Source organism: Narcine bancroftii, chromosome 4, assembly GCF_036971445.1.
Source record: "Narcine bancroftii isolate sNarBan1 chromosome 4, sNarBan1.hap1, whole genome shotgun sequence".
NCBI classification, from domain to species: domain Eukaryota; kingdom Metazoa; phylum Chordata; class Chondrichthyes; order Torpediniformes; family Narcinidae; genus Narcine; species Narcine bancroftii.
In genome coordinates this window covers 77533229-77551082 of record NC_091472.1, presented here as the reverse complement: position 1 = coordinate 77551082, position 17854 = coordinate 77533229, and the positions used below count along the sequence as shown (strand labels likewise).

The 17854-nt window shown below is 40.4% G+C and overlaps 1 protein-coding gene and 1 long non-coding RNA gene across 9 annotated transcripts in view; one reads left to right on the top strand and one right to left on the bottom strand.

The window, feature by feature from the left end:
- The window catches only part of wdpcp (WD repeat containing planar cell polarity effector), a 291775-nt gene that overhangs the window by 115672 nt on the left and 158249 nt on the right, over positions 1-17854 (top strand). For 7 of the 8 annotated variants that reach the window (XM_069931705.1, XM_069931702.1, XM_069931704.1 and 4 more), the window contains 3 exons: positions 15269-15352; positions 16711-16755; positions 17269-17319. In XM_069931705.1, the coding sequence (XP_069787806.1) occupies positions 15269-15352; positions 16711-16755; positions 17269-17319 (180 nt within the window). The remainder of the gene's footprint in view (positions 1-15268; positions 15353-16710; positions 16756-17268; positions 17320-17854) is intronic. The other variant, XM_069931706.1, reaches the window with a different exon arrangement.
- LOC138760718 (uncharacterized) overlaps positions 1-17854 on the bottom strand; it is a 73904-nt gene that overhangs the window by 52390 nt on the left and 3660 nt on the right. The window contains exon 2 of the long non-coding RNA XR_011355825.1: positions 16782-16950. This is a non-coding gene — a long non-coding RNA (uncharacterized lncRNA). The remainder of the gene's footprint in view (positions 1-16781; positions 16951-17854) is intronic.

Genomic DNA, 17854 nt, shown 5'->3' with positions numbered 1-17854 from the left:
TCAGAAGACCTGGATTGGAAGACTTCATCTTGGGAACAGATATGTCGGAGAAATTGCGAGAAGGGGATAGAATCCTTGCAGGGGACGGTGAGATGAAGTGTAGTTGAAGTAGTTGTGAGAGTTGGTAATTTTGTAATATACTTTGGTAGAAAGCTTGTCTCACGAGATGGAAACCGAGAGATCCAGAAAGGGGATAATATTGTCCGAAATGGACCAAGTGAGTTTGAGGTCTGGGTGGAGTTGGCAGCGAAGTGAATGAAGTTGATGAGCTCTTCACGGGTGCATGAGGCAGCCCTGATGTAGTCATCAAAATAACAGAGGAAGAGTTGGGGGGCCTTGCCTTTGTAGGTTTGTAGCTGGGATCCATGCAGGTACCCATGGCTACTTCTTTGATTTGAAGGAAGTGAGATGAGTTAAAGGAGAAGTTGTTTAGAGCGAGGACAAGGTAGAGGGTAACTGGTTGGATCTCTTTTCCAGAAAGAAGTGAAGTGCTTTGAGACCTTCTAAGAATGGACATATAACTATATAACCATTTACAGCATGGAAACAGGCCATGTCGGCCCTTCAAGTCCATACCGGTTCTCTTGAACAACTCCACTAGCTCCTCTGAAAACTCCTGAGGAAGTAGAGGCTAAAGGGATTGGACATCCATCGTGAAGGTGAAGCAGTCCAATTCAGAGAATCGGAAGTCATTGAGGAGATGGAGGGCATGTGAGTTGTCAAGATGTAGGTAGGGAGGGATTGACCCAGGAGAAAAGATGGGGTCAAGGTAAAATGAAACTAATTCAGTGGGGCAATTAGAAGGAGGTGTTTGAGAGCTGTTGTCTAATTCAGCAAGGTAGAGTTAGTGCGCCAGACCATAACAGCACCACCCTCATCTACAGGTTTGATGATGAGGTTGGGATTGTTGTAGAGGGCAGAGCATTCTAAGGAGGTAAGATTAGAATAGAGAGGGGAGTGGTGAAGTTGAGACAGTTGATGTCTCGGCAGAAATTAGAAATAAAAAGATCCAGAGTGGTCAGTTGGCCAGGATGAGATGTCCAAGAAGAGGAAAAAGGCTTAAAGTGGGAAAAGAAGTTTTGGATGGGTGGGGGGTGTGTGGGGGGTGGGTGAAGAGTCACAGTCTTCGAACTAGGCCTGAAGACGGAGGCGACAGTAGCAGAGTTCAGCATTGTGGCGTGTGTGCAATTCTTTAAGGTGTGGGTGGAGGGAGACGAAGGTATGGCCACTACTGAGGGCCAATCACTCTGTCTCAGAGAGGGGATGGTAAAGACCAAGCAGAGGGTCAGAGTGGGAATCTGTGCGATGGAGAGTGTTGAGAGGAGGTGGAGGGTGGGGGAGGCCAGAATAGAGAAGGATGGGGGGGAGGTTGGGAAGGTCAGAGGGTGAAGGTGGAGGGTTTGGGAGGGTGGAGGTGGAGGGTTGGGGAGGTTGGAGGGTAGAGGTGGAGAGTTGGGGAGGTCAGAGGTGGGAGTGGGAGAGTTCAGTGGGGAGATGGGGATAGAGAGGGGAGAGGAGGAGGTTAGGGGGTCACTAGAGAGATGGTGAAGATGAGAGGGTCTGAGGGTTTGGGGGTTAGGAAGAAGAGGGGAGCTCAAAGGGGGAGATGGGGTAGAGAGGGGAGATGTATAGGGGATAGGGAATAGTAAGCAGCAGGGAGTGAACTAGTAGGATCCAGCAGTGAAGTCAGGACCACGGTATGCAGTTACATCGGCAGCTACGTGGTGGAAGTCAGTTTGGGAAGCTCCGTCCCGAGGGCAGCCATGGCCCAGGTGAGAATTGGCCGCCGAAGTGAAGGGATCTCCTGCTGGTAGGTGGCCAGGGTCCATGTTGGAGTCAACAGCTAAGCGGGTAATGAGTGTAAGGTAGGGAAGGTTTTGTTTTTTTGAATAGGTTTTCATCGTTGGGCACAACATCATGGAACCAAAGGCTTGTACTGTGATATAATGTGCTTTGTTCTATGGTGGACAAATATCTTTGTAATTTAGGTACACAAATGGTGAACATTTACCCTCTGTCTTTCAATAGTGCAAAAGTTTTCACTGCTTGAAGTTTGTGCAAATAGTATTTGATAAGTCATCCATTTCAAAGGGAAACACATTTGGTCTATCTGGATCGTGATTGCCTCTAATTTTTATAGAAGACATTTCTTCTGTACGAAGTTCAGCTAGGTCTTTTTTGCGACAAACATCTTTGAATTCATCACGAAAAAATTTTAAAAAGTCAATGAAGGTCATCTCACTTAGTTTAATGTCTGGTTGTTTCTTCTCTCGGCCGTCACCTTCTTCTGCCCGGGTTTTAGCTCGTGTAGCTTTTCCTTCAGTCATTTCTTCAAAATTTTCAGACTCAAGTAGAAATAGAGAAATAATAAAGATCTTTCTGACTTCTGTGAAGTTAGTTCAAAGGTGGATACAGGTTAAAAATAGTATATTTTATGGAGCAAAAACCAAAACGTGTTCACTCCATGAGCGCCACCTGGAGACCCCGACATTTCTTCTGCCTAGATATTGTTTTCATAATCCAGTACAATTATCTTCCCAACTTTATGCAAACAAATTTTTTTAAAATCTGGAATGAAATGCTCGAACAACTATTTAAATGTCATTTTGGAATTGCCTCTGGAAATATGACTGGCACTTCTTTCTATCCCTATTGTGACCCTTTTGGTGCTTTGCAGAGAAATTCATATCTTTGTTATGCCTGGGGCACCTGAGGTTCGGTTCTCTGGGGTCAATGAACCCTGCCATGTAAGTTAACTACTTACCTTCATCCATGGGCAGTCATCAGCTCTCATGACTCCATGAGCTTTTCCATTGAAAATCTTGGACCTCATTCGCCTCAATATAATGATAATCTCCAGTTTATTCCACCCTCAGTAATGGTTTCCAGCAAGAATACTGGATGGTACACTTTTGGCTACAAATCACCACAAGTGCTGGTCACAAAAATGTGCAGTAACTGGTCATATGCACTTAGGGCCTTCATCATTTGAACACAGCTGCTGCACTAATTTCACTACTCCTTGAGTACGCTAAAGATTCTAGGGAGTGTTTTTTCTTGTGTTAGGGAATACTGTACTAGTATATGTTCTATTTTATGCACAAGTTTGCACATGACTTGCAAATGGAATGCCAAGAAAGATAATAAGCATATGCAGTAATAAGTTGGGTGTGGGGTTTCTTGCATGTGGTTGACAGGTTGTCAGAAATTTTGATGGGGTTTCATTCTCTCTGAGGAGAACAGAGGTTGTTTCAGGTGTACAATAAACTAATTGCATATCCCTTGAATGGATAATTGTCAGACTTCAGGACTCCTAACAAAATTTTCAGGAGTCTGATAACATTTTACAATGGTTCCATAAAAGTGTCTGGAGGTGATTTTATTCAATTTTTGTAACATAGCCAAATTCTTATGCAATTTACATTTTTATGCTTTTATTTGACAGTTAATGTTCTCTTTCTGTGTTGTATATTGTGATTTTACCATTATATTTGGCATTTTAAACATAATTATTCAGTACTAATGTAAATATTTATGGCCCTTTTCCAAATCTTAAAACCAATTATTTATGTTTAATTGAAACTCCATAATTATCATTTATTTGTTTGTGATATCACAGTTTTTGACTAATGTAATGTTGTCTAAGATGGAAGTATTTGATGAATGGCTGGGCAAAGGGGTAGACATCGTGACATGATAAAAAAAAAGGATGTTTCTTAGAGTTGTTACCTCTTGAAGACATGATGCTGAATTTTTGTATTCTCTAGTTGCCTTTTCATATGGCACCTGAACATCAAATGAGAACACAAATGAAAATAATGCTTCCATCCATAAAATTTATTGAGCTATTGAATGTTACAACAATCCAATACCTGTAAAATCACACAATAGCTGCAACTCTATTGTTGGACTAAGCCTGTTTTATTTGTACTTGTTCCTTGTGCAGAAATGTTGAAATAAAAATTTGTTTCCATGATGCTATAGCTTTCAGACAAAATTCTAAGATAACCATGAACATGGAGGAATTGATTTGAATGTCAAGAATTTGATGACCACACTGATGAGTGTTATGACCTTTCCATTTGCTGAATGTCGCACACGTGCAAATAATAACAAGGTGTTATGATGAGACAAAAATTGACTTTATTTTTAACAGCATATCTGTAATAGAAAACTTAGTGATTTTAGAGAAAATAATTTTTAATGATATGACATCCCTTTCTCCCTTCAGCAAAATCTTGATGAGCAAAGATATTTCGCTCAGATGTTGCATTTAATATTGTTATGTTAAAACGCAAAAAGCTTGAGAAACTCAGCAGATCAAACAACGTCCTTTCTGTAGCAAAGGTAAAAATACATAACCGATGTTTCTGGCTTGAGCCCTTCATCAAGGTATGAGCAAATGTCAGCAGGTGTTCGAACAAAAAGATGAGGGGTAGGAGAGTGGCAAAGACAGGAGATGTTAGGTGGAGAAAGGAGGGAGAGGACAGCTGCGATCAGGAGGAGGAAGGATGGCTGTGTTGGTAGAGGGGTAAGGGAGGAGAGAACTGGAAAGGGAGAGGAAAAAGAAAAGGTGAGCAAATTTAGCAGAAAGCAGAGAAATCAATTATGATTTTTTAAAATACAGAAATAAAGGAAAAATTCAATTTATTTAAAAAAAATTTAATTGGAGTGGTTATTTACACAGGACTTTTCCTAAGCACTTTTACACTGTCTTCTTGTGTTGTGGAGTTTGTCAGAGGGTGAAAGTTCTATTCATTAGTCCAGTTTCTTACAGAGTGCCTGCGGTCAATATAGACTGCAGCTGCTTCGTAAAAATGTGTAGGGGCCTTGGTGGAAAAATTATGGGATGGAGTTTAACAAATAAATTCTGTCATGACATTTTTACACTGCCAGCAGAGCAGAAAATTTGCACAAATGTTATGCTTCTCAGCGGCTGTGCAAAAATACCTAATGTTAATGCTATCTGGCTGCAAGGTGCCCAGATGGAAAATAAGGTTCTTCCAATCTGCGGGTGGTCAGGGTGGGATATACATCAGGCCATGGACAGACATGTGAGTGTGGGAGTGTGACTCAGAATTGAAATGGTTGGCTACTGGAAGGTCTCTGTTGTGGTGGATGGAGTAGAGTGCTGAATGATGGGTGGAGAGGGATGAGTTCACGAGGAAATCACAGAGGGAGCGGTCCCTATGGAAGACCGAGAGTGGAAGGGAAGGAAAAATGTGTCTGGTGGTGGGATCCTGTAGTAAGTGCCGGAAATTCCGGCAGATATATTGAATGCAGAGGCTGATGGGGTGGTAGGTGAGGGTGAGGGGGATCTGTTAGTTGTGTCTGGAGGCATCTGCCCTGGCCCCCTCTGCCCCCAGATACATTTAACATTACAATGACTTCTTTGCTTTCTGCTAAACTTGCTTACCTTTTCTTTCCCCTTCCCCTTTACCAGTTTTTCCAGTTCTCCCCTCCCTTCCCCCTCTATCCACCCAGCTATCCCTCCTCCCCCGATCGCTGCTGTCCCCTCCCTCCCTTCTCTACCTATCACTTCCTGCCTTTGCCACCCCCTCTAACTTTTTGTTCAGACATCTGCCGACGTTCTCTCATACCTTGATGAAGGGCTGAAGCCCAAAATGTCAGTTCTGCATTTTGATCTTTGCTATATAAAGGGCACAGTTTGACCTGCTGAATTTCTCCAGTTTTTTTTTGTTTTTACTTCAACTACAGTGTCTACAAATTTTCATGATTGACTTCTAACATTGTTGTGTAGTCAGTGGTGTAACAAAGAGATATGTCTCTGGATGCTGAAGCAACTTGTAGAACCTGAACAATCACACATCATTGTATGATCATTCAGCTGATCATAGAATGTTGTCAGAAGCAGTAATGACAGCTTCTGCAGCTATAACTAAATACAAGAGGTAGGGTGGGGATGAAAATGGAATAAAATGTGATCAAAAGAATGGATTTTTGCAACACAATCCAATATGTTTCTACTTCTCAGTTACCTCCCCATTTCATTAAAACAGCAAAAGTTATTACAGTCAAATCTGATAACATCACCCCTGTCAGTCATTATTAAACATGAAACCAATTGATTGTATCAGGAAAAAAAAGGATTTACATGTGAATTAAAAGCTCTGAAAAGTTAATTTTAAAAGGATGTAGGGATAACTGATCAGATATTATAAAGTATTTCAAAGGAATATCATCCTGATTCTTTGTTAGCTGATTAAAAATAATAACTTTACATCAAAGCCTTTATGCCTGGAAGAAACAAGTACTATAAAAGAATGGTATTTGGTAATTGTGCAGGGAAAATCCAGAGCAGGATTAACCTGGATTGCAAATGTTGATATGTTTTTTTAAAAGAGAGTCCATCAACTAATGTCCAGTTTATGTACATCTTACAAATAACCCATTACAATAAAACCCCTGGTATCCAGCATCTGTGGGGATTGGTAAATGCTGGGTATGGTTGCTTGAGACTTACTCTCACAATCCCTAACTAATACACCTGCATTAAGAATAAACAGTTTCAAAGACAAAAATGCTATACTATATTTACACTGAACAAACTTCACTTGCATGAATATATAAATTTTAAAATATATTACTTTATTTTCAGTCACATTGTTTGAAAGCATTTAACCGTTCCTGCATCTACAGGTTCCTCCCCCTCCATGGAGATGGCCAAAAGATGAACAATTACATTATAGATAGTTAACTTCCCCTTCCCCAAATTTACAGATAAAGCCTCTGACTGGGACGGTGCATACTAAGTAGGGATAAGGAGAGACTGAGTCACCCCAAGGGCAAGTGGCATCAACCAGCTCTTCACTCTGGGTGATGTCATTGATGTTTCACACAATTTTATTCAAATAGCTACTCTGAGCAAAGCACAACCAAGGAACTTGGCTGGTTAAATATTTACTCCCATCTTCTCCAAAGGTTTATGTGTTACTTCAGATAACATTTACTTGTAAATGCATAATTTTTACCTATTTTATTTGCATTTTATTTTTAAAAAAATATTTTCCTCCTTTTTTTTGTTGGTTGCTTGAGGCTGCCGGTTGCTTGAATTCTAGATACCAGGTGTTTTACTGTATTCGTTACTGCATCTTGCTCCAGTAGGAATCCATTGAACTCTATTTGAAGCACTTTTTAATTTTGATCATTGTTTTAAGTAGTGAATATAATTTTTAAATATATGGGATCAAAATTTATTGTATTTGGTTTGCTTTGTACATTTTAAAGAACTTAGAGGTACAAATAAAGGTGTATTTTATGAATTTTTTCAATAGTTAATGTAACCATTGAAACAAACGTGGCAGCCTGCAAATTCAAAATTTATAGATGAATGAAGTTCATTGTCATATATAATAGCACAATGTACAGATGCAATGAAAATCTTGCTACAACTTGTGCAGCTGCTGTGCAAGAGAACCTTATCATTTTTATTTGAGGGTATGGGGGAGTGATTTTCTTGCATACAAAGAGTCATGGGCATAAACATTTCAAAGCTTAGGTGTTCCGCTGTCATATCTACATAATTTCAAACATGCAAGAGAAATGCAAGCCTATGATTTTATATCAAAGTAGTTTTGTTTGGAGAAACATTTCAAAGCAAATTGACATGACATTTTTTTGAGAATGAAGATTAACAGGTGAACCAGCACACCACTTTACTTCTTTTCTTTGGCTTGGCTTCGTGGACGAAGATTTATGGAGGGGGTAAAAAGTCCACGTCAGCTGCAGACTCGTTTGTGGCTGACAAGTCCGATGCGGGACAGGCAGACACGATTGCAGCGGTTGCAGGGGAAAATTGGTTGGTTGGGGATGGGTGTTGGGTTTTTCCTCCTTTACTGATGGTTAATTAAATATCATAGAGTACAAAATAGGCATCCACAGAAATCAATAATTGTAATCCATCTCCTCATCACCTCTTTCCATCATCCTCCTCCTCCTTCCATCATCTCCAATCTCTAAGGCCAAGCCCACAACCGAGGGGACATCTCCATCAGGTTCCATAGAATTTGTGAATGGTGGACTGCCTAATAGAGGGATAGCCAAGACTTGCCCCTTTAATCTAAGATTAAGCAGCCTATAAAAAACTATTTTCTTTCAGAGGTCCAAGTACACTTGCAGCAACAATGTCAAATGTCTGTTAAACAAAAGTGATTCATATCATTAGTAAATCACAAAAATTTGTAGACACAGTGGTTGAAGTATAAAAACACAAAATGCTGGAGAAGTTCAGCAGGTCAAACAGTGTCCTTTATGTAGCAAAGATAGAAATACATAATCAACATTTTGGGCCTGGGCCCTTCATCAAGTTATGAGAGAATGCTGGCAGGCATCCGAGCAAAAGGGTAGGGGTGTGGGAAAAGGCAGGAGATGATAGGTGGATGGGGGGGGTGGGGGAGGAGGGATGGCTGGGTGGGTAAGGGGTAAGGGAGGGGAGAACTGGAAGACAGGAAAGGGGCGGAGAAAGAAAAGGCGAGCAAGTTCAGCAGAAGGTAGACCAATGAATGTTAATGCCATCTGGCTGGAGAGTACCCAGGCAGAAGATGAGGTGTTGTTCCTCTAATCTGTGGGTGGTTAAGACAGGATAGTGCAAAAGGTCATGGACAGAGATGTGATTCTGGGAGTGTGACTCCAAATTGAAATTGTTGGCTACTGAGAGGTTGCTGAGGTTGCCGATGGAGAGGAGATGCTCAGTGAAGTGATCTCCCAATCTGCAACCGGTCTCTCCAATGTAGAGAACGCCACTTGAAAAGCCTGCTTTGGGCCCCGGACTGGGGTGAGGGAGGAGTGGCGTAAGTGTGGCACCTCTTGTGGCCACAGGGGAAGGGGGGGATGATGGGATAGGTGGGAAGGGATGAAAGTTCACGAGGGAATCATGGAGGGAGCGGTCCCTGCAGAAGGCTGAGAGGGCAAGAGAATGAAAAATGTGTCTAGTGGTGGGATCCTGCAGTAAGTGTTGGAAATTCCAATGGATGCGGAGGCTGGTGGGGTGGTAGGTGAGGATGAGGGGGATTCTATGTTTGTTGCATCTGGGGGCGGAGGCGGCTAGGGCAGATGAGCAGGATATGGAGAAGATGTGGGAGAGGGCTGAGTTGATGGTGGTGGAGGGGAAGCCTTGTCTGTGGAAGAAGGCAGCTATTTCGGAAGATCGCCACAGACTTGGTTCCCAATTCTGAATCACACTCCCAGACTCGCATCTCTGTCCATGACCTTTTGCACTATCCCACCCAGACCACCCGTAGATTGGAGGAACAACACCTCATCTTCCGTCTGGGTACTCTCCAGCCAAATGGCCTTAACATTGATTCTCTGCCTTCTGCTGAACTTGCTCGCCTTTGCTTCCCCCTCTCCCTTTCCTGTCTTTCCAGTTCTCTCCTCCCTTCCCCCTTACCTACCTAGCCATCTCTCCTCCCCTCATTGCTGCTGTCCCCTCCCTCCCCTTATCCACCTATCATCTCCTGCCTTTGCCACCCCCCACCTCCCCCCCCTTTTGTTCAGATGCCTGCTGGCATTCTCTCATACCTTGGTAAAGGGCCCAGGCCCGAAATGTTGGTTATGTATTTCTACGTTTGCTACATAAAGGACAGTTTGACCTGCTGAGCTTCTTCAGCATTTTGTGTTTTTTGATTAATGTCATTGTTACACACAGCTGCTTGTCTGGCACCTGCATGCTGGACGAAGTTACAATTTTGCAGCTTTGTTTTCACTATTTAATTTGCACTTTAAATATATTTGAATTGCATGTAAAGAAATATATACCATTCCACTGAATTTGATGTTATTATTGTTTATGAGAGCCAATAAAAAGTCTTTTAGTCCATACATGGTGTACTTGATTTAAGGAAGAATATATTTGGAGGCTGTACAAAGAAGACTGATTAGAAGTTAACTTGGGAGGAAGAAACAAACCTTGGACCTTCAAACATTCTTCTAAATTCTAGAATGCATGCTTCACAGGGTAGATGGGGAGAGCCTTTTCTTTGGTGGGAGATTTTAAAAATAGAGGCCTTTGGTTTGATATAAAGATTCATAAATTTATGATTGAGATAACAAAATGTGTCTGCTTTGAAAGGGTTGAGAATACTTGGTGTTCTCTACCAAAAGAGCTGTGGTGTCTGAATAATTAAGTATGCTTGTGTCGTGTTGGGTTCAGACACACTCATTATAAAAATGACCTTGAGCCTGGAGTCATGTTCGAAGCTTGCTTTATTTTGCCATACACTTAGTGAATATCTACATGCACAGGTTTTTCGCTGCTAGTCCTGAGCCTTTCTCTCCACGATGCAGAAGTCCCACCCCGTAATGTCATCTGCTTGCTCGATGTCCCACCAATAGTGTTACACCACATTCTCCTTACTTTGCGTTTGAACCCCCCACCCGCCTTTCTGTGGCTTCGCTCGCTACAATTACCTTTACGCATTCCGATACAAATACACATACAACATTTACAATATACAAGTCTTTCAGTCTCTGCGGTCTCTTTACTTCTCGTCCTGACCTGTTCTTCTTATGCCAGGTGAACTCCTGTTTCAGTCGGCAGAGTCTCTGAACCTGCCTTTGCAGGAATGTTCATTTCCGGTCTATGTTCTTGTTGCTTTTCTCCTGGAGAGTCTGGTATGGGAACGAAATGCTGGCGATTCCATCTCAGTGTTCCTTGTAGTCTGCTAACCATGTACGACCGTGGGCTGTGGTGCACAGAAGTTACTGTACCTTGCTGTCTTGCATCGGAGATCAAAACTTATTTTCTTAGTGCCAGCTTTTCCAGGTTGCTCGTTCTGTGTTTCTTGTTATACCACTTCACATTCTTACATCTCTTCCCTCTCCTCATTCTGGAGTTGTAGCAGGTCTGGGAGTTCCAGCTGCAACCTCTCTAGAAGGGTTGGTAGAGTCATGCGAAGGTGACATCCCAAAATAAAATGGTTGGATCTCTCGCAAGCCCAAGTCAGAGCCAATGCCTCTTTTCCAGCTGCTTGTACCGTTGCTCTGTTTCTGTTAGTGATCTGGAAGTATCAGCAACTGATGACCAATTGTCTCCCTCCTTCTGTAGTAATACTGCTCCCAGACCATACAATAAAGCATCAGCTGATATTTTCAGTTGCTTATTTGGATCATACAACTGAAGTACTGGTGTGGATGATAGCTCTCACTTGAGGTTACTAAATGTCCTCTGTTGCTCCTGTCCCCAGCTCCACTGGTTTTTCTTGGACAACAGGTTTTTCTTGGACTAGCAGGCTTTTCCCTGCTAGTCCTGAGCCTCTCTCTCTAAGATGTGCAAGTCCCGCCCCGTGATGTCATCGGCCTGCTCAATGTCTCACCAATAGTGTTATGTCACAGCTTGAGGTTGAAGTTGGTTAATTTTTAGTCTTGGGGGAAAATAAGGATTATGGAGCCAGGCAGGTACATGGAGTTGAGGCCATGATCAAATCAATTGTCATCTTCACGAATGACAGTCTTGCAGCAGACTTGTGAAGCAGCAGTACTCAAGAGTACTGTTATGTCTCAAACCAGTAACAACAGAAAACACGATTCAAAAGGGTTTAATTTTAACTCTATATTTATTAATGACTAATGTAATGCCTTACATAATTAACCTCACTATAAGTATCTATAGCAAATATACAGATATTTTATATTTATAAAGAGTGTATATCTGAAAACCCCAGACCATTACAGTTTGTGCCCAATATTCAAAAAGGAAAAATCCCTAAAACCCCAGGTCAGTCTACTCAAGTAAGTCAGTCCAAAAAAACACTTTCCACAGAATTCAATCTCAAGGTTCAATGTCCAAGTTCAGTTCTTTAACTGATAACAAAGGACGTTGTATTGAACATTGGAGAAAGAAATTACTTGTGTTGCATTGCAATAAACTTACAAATCCTCACTTATGAGGCATGTGCATTTCACACAGCTCTCCAGCTGCCCTCTGCTGCTCCAACTGCTGTTCTACCACTTCAGCTGTCACTCTGCTTCACAGCTGGATTCTCCCTTTGTTCTCGAAAGTTCTAAGCAATTGGTAAGTCAGCACTCAGCTGTACCACAGGTTGCACAGTTCTTAGCCAAAATCCATCCTTTGTAATGACAGCTTGTGTTTTAAAGAAAATTAAAAATGTTTAAAAATAACATTATTTTCAAGATTGTTATACTTATTAATGATGTGTGAGGCGATAATCCATATAACCCAGCTTTCAAATATTCCTCCTCCATTTTTTTTTCAAATGTGTGTCTTTCTAATGTGCAAACATTGCTCATCCAACTCTGGAGGTCTGGTCTGTGCAGTGTGAGTACAGGGACTGCTGTGCTTTGGACTTCACTGAAATGTGGCTCAGCAACAGGGTGCTCATCGCTGCCATTCAGCTGGACAGGCTCACTTTATTTTGGGCTGTCAGAGATGCTGCTCTGTGTAGTAAAGCCTGTGGTGATGGCCTATGCATTTACATCAATACGGAATAGTGCAAGGATTCTGCTCGAGTCCCCAGTCACTGCTCAATGCTGGTGGTGTTTGTGATTGTTAGATGTAAAGCATTTTATCTAATGCAGAAATTCACCACAGTCCTCATAGTTGGAGGGTACATCCCCCCAGCCCCCCCCCCCCCCCACCCCGGGGCTAACACTAAGGAGGTGATCTGGGAACTGTATGGGGCTATAAATGAACTGCAGACCACACACTCTTCAGTTTATCACCAAAGACTCTTGTAAACTTCTACAGGTGTACAGTGGAGAGCATTCTGGCTGGCTGCATCACTGCCTGGTTTGGAGGTGCCAACTCTCAGGACAAGAATAAACTCCAGAGGGTTGCTAACTCAGCCTGTGACATCACCCCCAACTCCATCGATGACATCTACATGAAGCAGTGTCTTTAAAAAAAAGAGCCTCTATCCTCAAAGACCTCCACCTCCCAGGCCATGCCCTCTTTATTCTACCACTATCAGGGAAAAGGTACAGGAGCCTAAATCAGCAGCATAAGGACAGCTTCTTCCCCGCTGCCATCAGATTCCCAAATCATCAATGAACCAAAGACACTGCCTTACTTTACGTGCCCTACTATTTTATTGTTTATAGTAATGCCGGTGGGTGGGTGGGTGCGTGCGTGCGTGTGCGTACTGCTGCAAAACACCGAATTTCATTCTGATTCTGATGGACTCATTATTATTGCTGGGGCTTTCAACCAGGTGAACCTCAAGTCAGGGCTACCTAAATTCCATCAGTATGAGGGCTTTGCTACGAGAGGGGTGAATACGTTGGATTTCCGACGTGTATCAGGCGGAGTTCCACCCCCACCTCAGATTCTCAGACCACATCTTTGTAATGCTAATCCCAGCATACAGACTGCTTGTCAGATGCTCCAGACCAATTCTGAGGTAGCTTAAAACCTGGCCAACAGGGACTTCAAGACTGCTTTGAGCACACTGACGGGCATGTGTTCAAGGAAGCAGCAATCAGTGACAACTGCGTCAATCTGGATGAGTTTACGGCATCAGCAACCTGCTACATTAGTAAGTGTTCTGACAGAATCACTGCACAAGACCATCAATATTCGCTCTAATCAGAAGCCATGGATGACTGTGGAGGTGCTTGTGCTAGGAACTGAGAGGCTGCTTTCAGAGTGGATGACAAGGTCGCCCTAGCTATTGCAAGAGCCAAGGTGTCTAAGACCATTAGGGAAGCAAAGCATGTGTATACCCAGCACATTCACAGTAATTTCCTGGACTGTAAGGACAAGTGACGCATGAAGAAGGGCATCCAAGACATCACCGACCACAAGACTACACTATCTGCCTGTGCTGGTGAAGCCTCCCTCTCAGATACACTGAACAACTTCTATGCGCACTTTGAGGCATTAAATGACATGGCGGTGAAGAAGACCACCTCTCTTTCAAATGATCAGGTGCTGTGCCTTGCAGTGGCCGATGTGAAGAGAGTGTTAGGTGAGGTCAACCCATGGAAAACCCCTGGACCAGATAACATTCCTGGCAGAGTGCTCAGGCGATGTGCGGCTCAGCGAGCAGATGTTCTCACCGAAATCTTATAACATCTCCCTGATTTCCGTGGTCCCAACATGCTTTAAAGTCACCACCATTTTCCTTATGCCAAATAAGTCATCTGTGACCTGCCTCAATGACTACTACCCTGTCGCACTCGCATCTACCGTCATTAAGTACTTTGAAATGTACTTCAAGCTCCTGCTGCCCCCGTCACTGGATCCTCTGCAGTTTGCATACAGATCCAACCACTCTACGAACGATGCCATTGCCACCACGTTTACCCACCTGGAAAATAAGGACTTATATGTTTGAATGCTGTTTATTGACTTCAGCTCAGCATTCAACACAATCACGTCTTTACCATGCGAGCATGGCATGAACGATAAATAAATGTGACTTGACTTGCATCTCAAGAAGTCAGAATATCACGCATGGATCATTTTGAGAGAATTTTTACTTGTTTTTATTTTTATTCATTAAAATCATTAAAAATATAAGTTGTTTCGGAGCCAAAGTTAATTTTAATTAATGAAAAATGAATTTAAATATATATTTTTGTGTAAAATATATATTACCCAACACTACTTGGAAAAAAATGGACATTTTCTTACTGTTTAAGGTTACATGGATTGTCTAAAATAGAAATGAGCCATTTATTGCAAGTAGTCCATTATAGTGATTGTGCAGAAAGAGTATTCTGTCAATTACTTACCCCCTCCATAAATCTTCGTCCGCGAAGCCAAGCCAAAGAAGAAAGAAGATGAACCTACAACCCACAAATTGCTACTTTGTTGAACCACTTTCTACGATTTCTTTCTACTTGTTTACCAGTGGTTTGCATGTTTGATTCATATTTAAAGAATGTTTCTTGTGAGCAGTTGTTGTACTGCATAGAAGGTTAAACTGAGGAATCTACAAATTTGCTATTTCTTTTCAAAATACTCTCTTGAATTAAAAAAAAATCCCATGGAATTTGAGACATTAGTAAATGGGTTTCTCAAATAGTGCTACCTTCTGGAGTTTAAAGTGAACCAAGCTACATAATAAGCAGATCCTTTGGGAGAAAAGAAACTGCTGTTCTCATCCTGCTTTTAGCTAATGGAAAATGTCAAATGTCCTCATGTGTTCTGGTCCCCAGATTATTGCATTTTCATCTTAAAATATAGTTAATTAGGATCATTTTGCAATTCCCCTTCCAGAGATTCACAGTTTTCGGTTAATGGAGGCTAATTAATTTTCATACATTGGGTTGTTTCTTGCTTTAACAGATTTGTGTTCCATCTGCCATCAGATGTCTTTCTGTCTTACTGAGCTACACCTATGGTCAATGAAGAATACCTTACAAGTTAAGGGTAATTAAGCTATTACCAAGCCCTTATAGCTTTAGCTTTGGGCAATGTTATTGTTTTATAAATCCAGTTTCTAATACATTTTATTTCATATTGTGCTACATTTTTGCATATTTATGTTATCTGTTGTGAAAATTGTATTTATTTTTGAATTCAGATTAAAGATTCAAGCTATGTTTTTAAAGAAACCATATACTGTTGAAAAATAAATTTCAATTCAAGTTACAAACCATTTTTGCTAACTTTAAAATGTCAGTGCTGCACTTGTTTAACAATTAGAACATTTTAAATTACAACTTATTAATTGGATGCAGAATTTAATTGAGTCTTTAAATATAAAAACTTGCTTATATAAATAGCACATTGCACAATCTTTTAGTCATCTCAAAATGCCAGTGAAGCTCTTTTGAACTGTTATCACTCCTGTAATGTAAATTCATTTGCCAATTTTTTTCTCTTTTTGGAGGACATTGAATGTATAGACTGGAGGAGTCAATATAGACATTGACTGGAGGTGATTAACCTCTGTATGGCTTTTTGTGCCTCAAATGGCTATATTTTTTTCTCAAGATGCACACATTAAGTCCTGGCAGGGGGGATTTCACTAATGATAGCACTTCGCTGAATCCGACCTTATCTGCACTCAAGCTTATCGTTGATAGAGATCGGAAATTGAAATAAAATAAACTTTAGTTTCTACAAGCCCTCTGTTTAGAACGCTGATGTCAAATGCAATGCACTTCCACCATTTTACCAATAAATAATTAACTTAATTAAGCACAAACCAAGAATCAATTTCTAAGCCTGATTTGCAGGCTTTTCTGCTCTTTCTTTGGTTAAATTTATGAAATTATTTATTCAGCTATTGTGCCACAAAATTGTATATAACCATGGGATAATAATCAGGTGGGACTAGATTTTTTAAAAATTATCCTTTGGAAAAAAAATTAAAATGATGGGTAAAAAATTACATTTACCCAGTTTTTTATAACTATTGTAAATTATAGACATTTTAAAAACAATTTGGGTAGCACGATCAAAATATAAATTTGCTTAGCTGGATGAGGATGTATTCAGGTGTCCATATACATTCATTTTTTTAATACTGGATGACCCTGCTAAGTTAATTGACTTTGTTTATATTGGGCAAAAATTAAATTTTGTCATAATATATAGGTTGACAGCTAATCATTATTTGTTAAAAAAACATAGCCATTTGAAAGATGTGTGCTACTTCTATATACCAAAGAAAACCCTTTCAGTACTTGACCTTTTAATATCAGTATAGATTTATATTTAAATATGATTTAGCAATATCGTTTTTTAATGCTATTTGTTTCATTTTCCAAATTGTATTGCAGATGTAGATATTGGCACCTTTCAATACTATGATAGAAGAGAATCTGGTAAGTTCAAATTTGAACTGACATACCAAAAAAAAATCGCTGACGAATCTTCATGGTGGGTAATGAAGCTCCACATTATTGCACTGAACATTCCAGCAGGGGGCATCATCATTCAACTGATAATCTACAATGTCGCAAGCCTTTTGTCATTTTAAAACATTTGTTATTCCCAGATGATTGCTTATTTCTTTTAGGCTGGAATAAAATGGAGGCTTGTATGAACATCTTTGGAGGAAAATTCAATTATGTTGAGAGTGCAAAATGAATAGTTGTGAATTGAGCAGTATTTAATTTGCCTCTGTTCCTGCGCTTTCCAAAGATAGATTTAACCCATTTTTAGTTACCATATCACTGATGCCAGGTGGGCCCCTCTTCTAATCTACATTTAATGTCACATCATTTAAAAATGTGTAGCAATATCATAATTGCATATTTTACCAGCAAAAATCTTTTGTTCTTGATCTTTACAATAGACATGACTTCTGGATTTTAAAATTTTTTAAATTCATGCAGTTTCATCAACAGATGGCTGTTACCTAGCAGAGAAGCAGCGAATGACTGAAGGTGAGCCATGTGTTAGTAATATTAATGTAATAATTTATTAATAATTAAAGCAAATATTCTTTCCCCATTTTTGGATTCCATTAATGGGATTCTCCTTAATTAGAATATTACATCTTTTTTGTTAAAGAAAAACTAGCTTCTTGGAATAAATCAAAATTCTGACAAATGCTAGCAAGCCAGCCTCGTTTTCCTTGGTAATAGGATATTGCCTAACATTGTGTCCCTTGGGTACCTTGTTAAGCATGTTGAGGTTGTTTGAATATTTATTAAATTCAAGTGTAAGAAAAGAACACAATAATTATACTGTACATTGTTTGTATCTTAATAATTCTTTTAAGTAAGGAAACTTTTGAAAGATGCAACTTTCTTCATAGATGGAACAAAAATAAATAAATCATTCATGCAAAATTTAGGACACATCTTCACCACATTTTATTTATTATGGGAAATTCTGGAGAAACCTCTCCCCATAGTGTGGTATAAACTTAACTAGAATCCAAAATGCAGCAGCAATAATCAGATGAGATCAACAGAT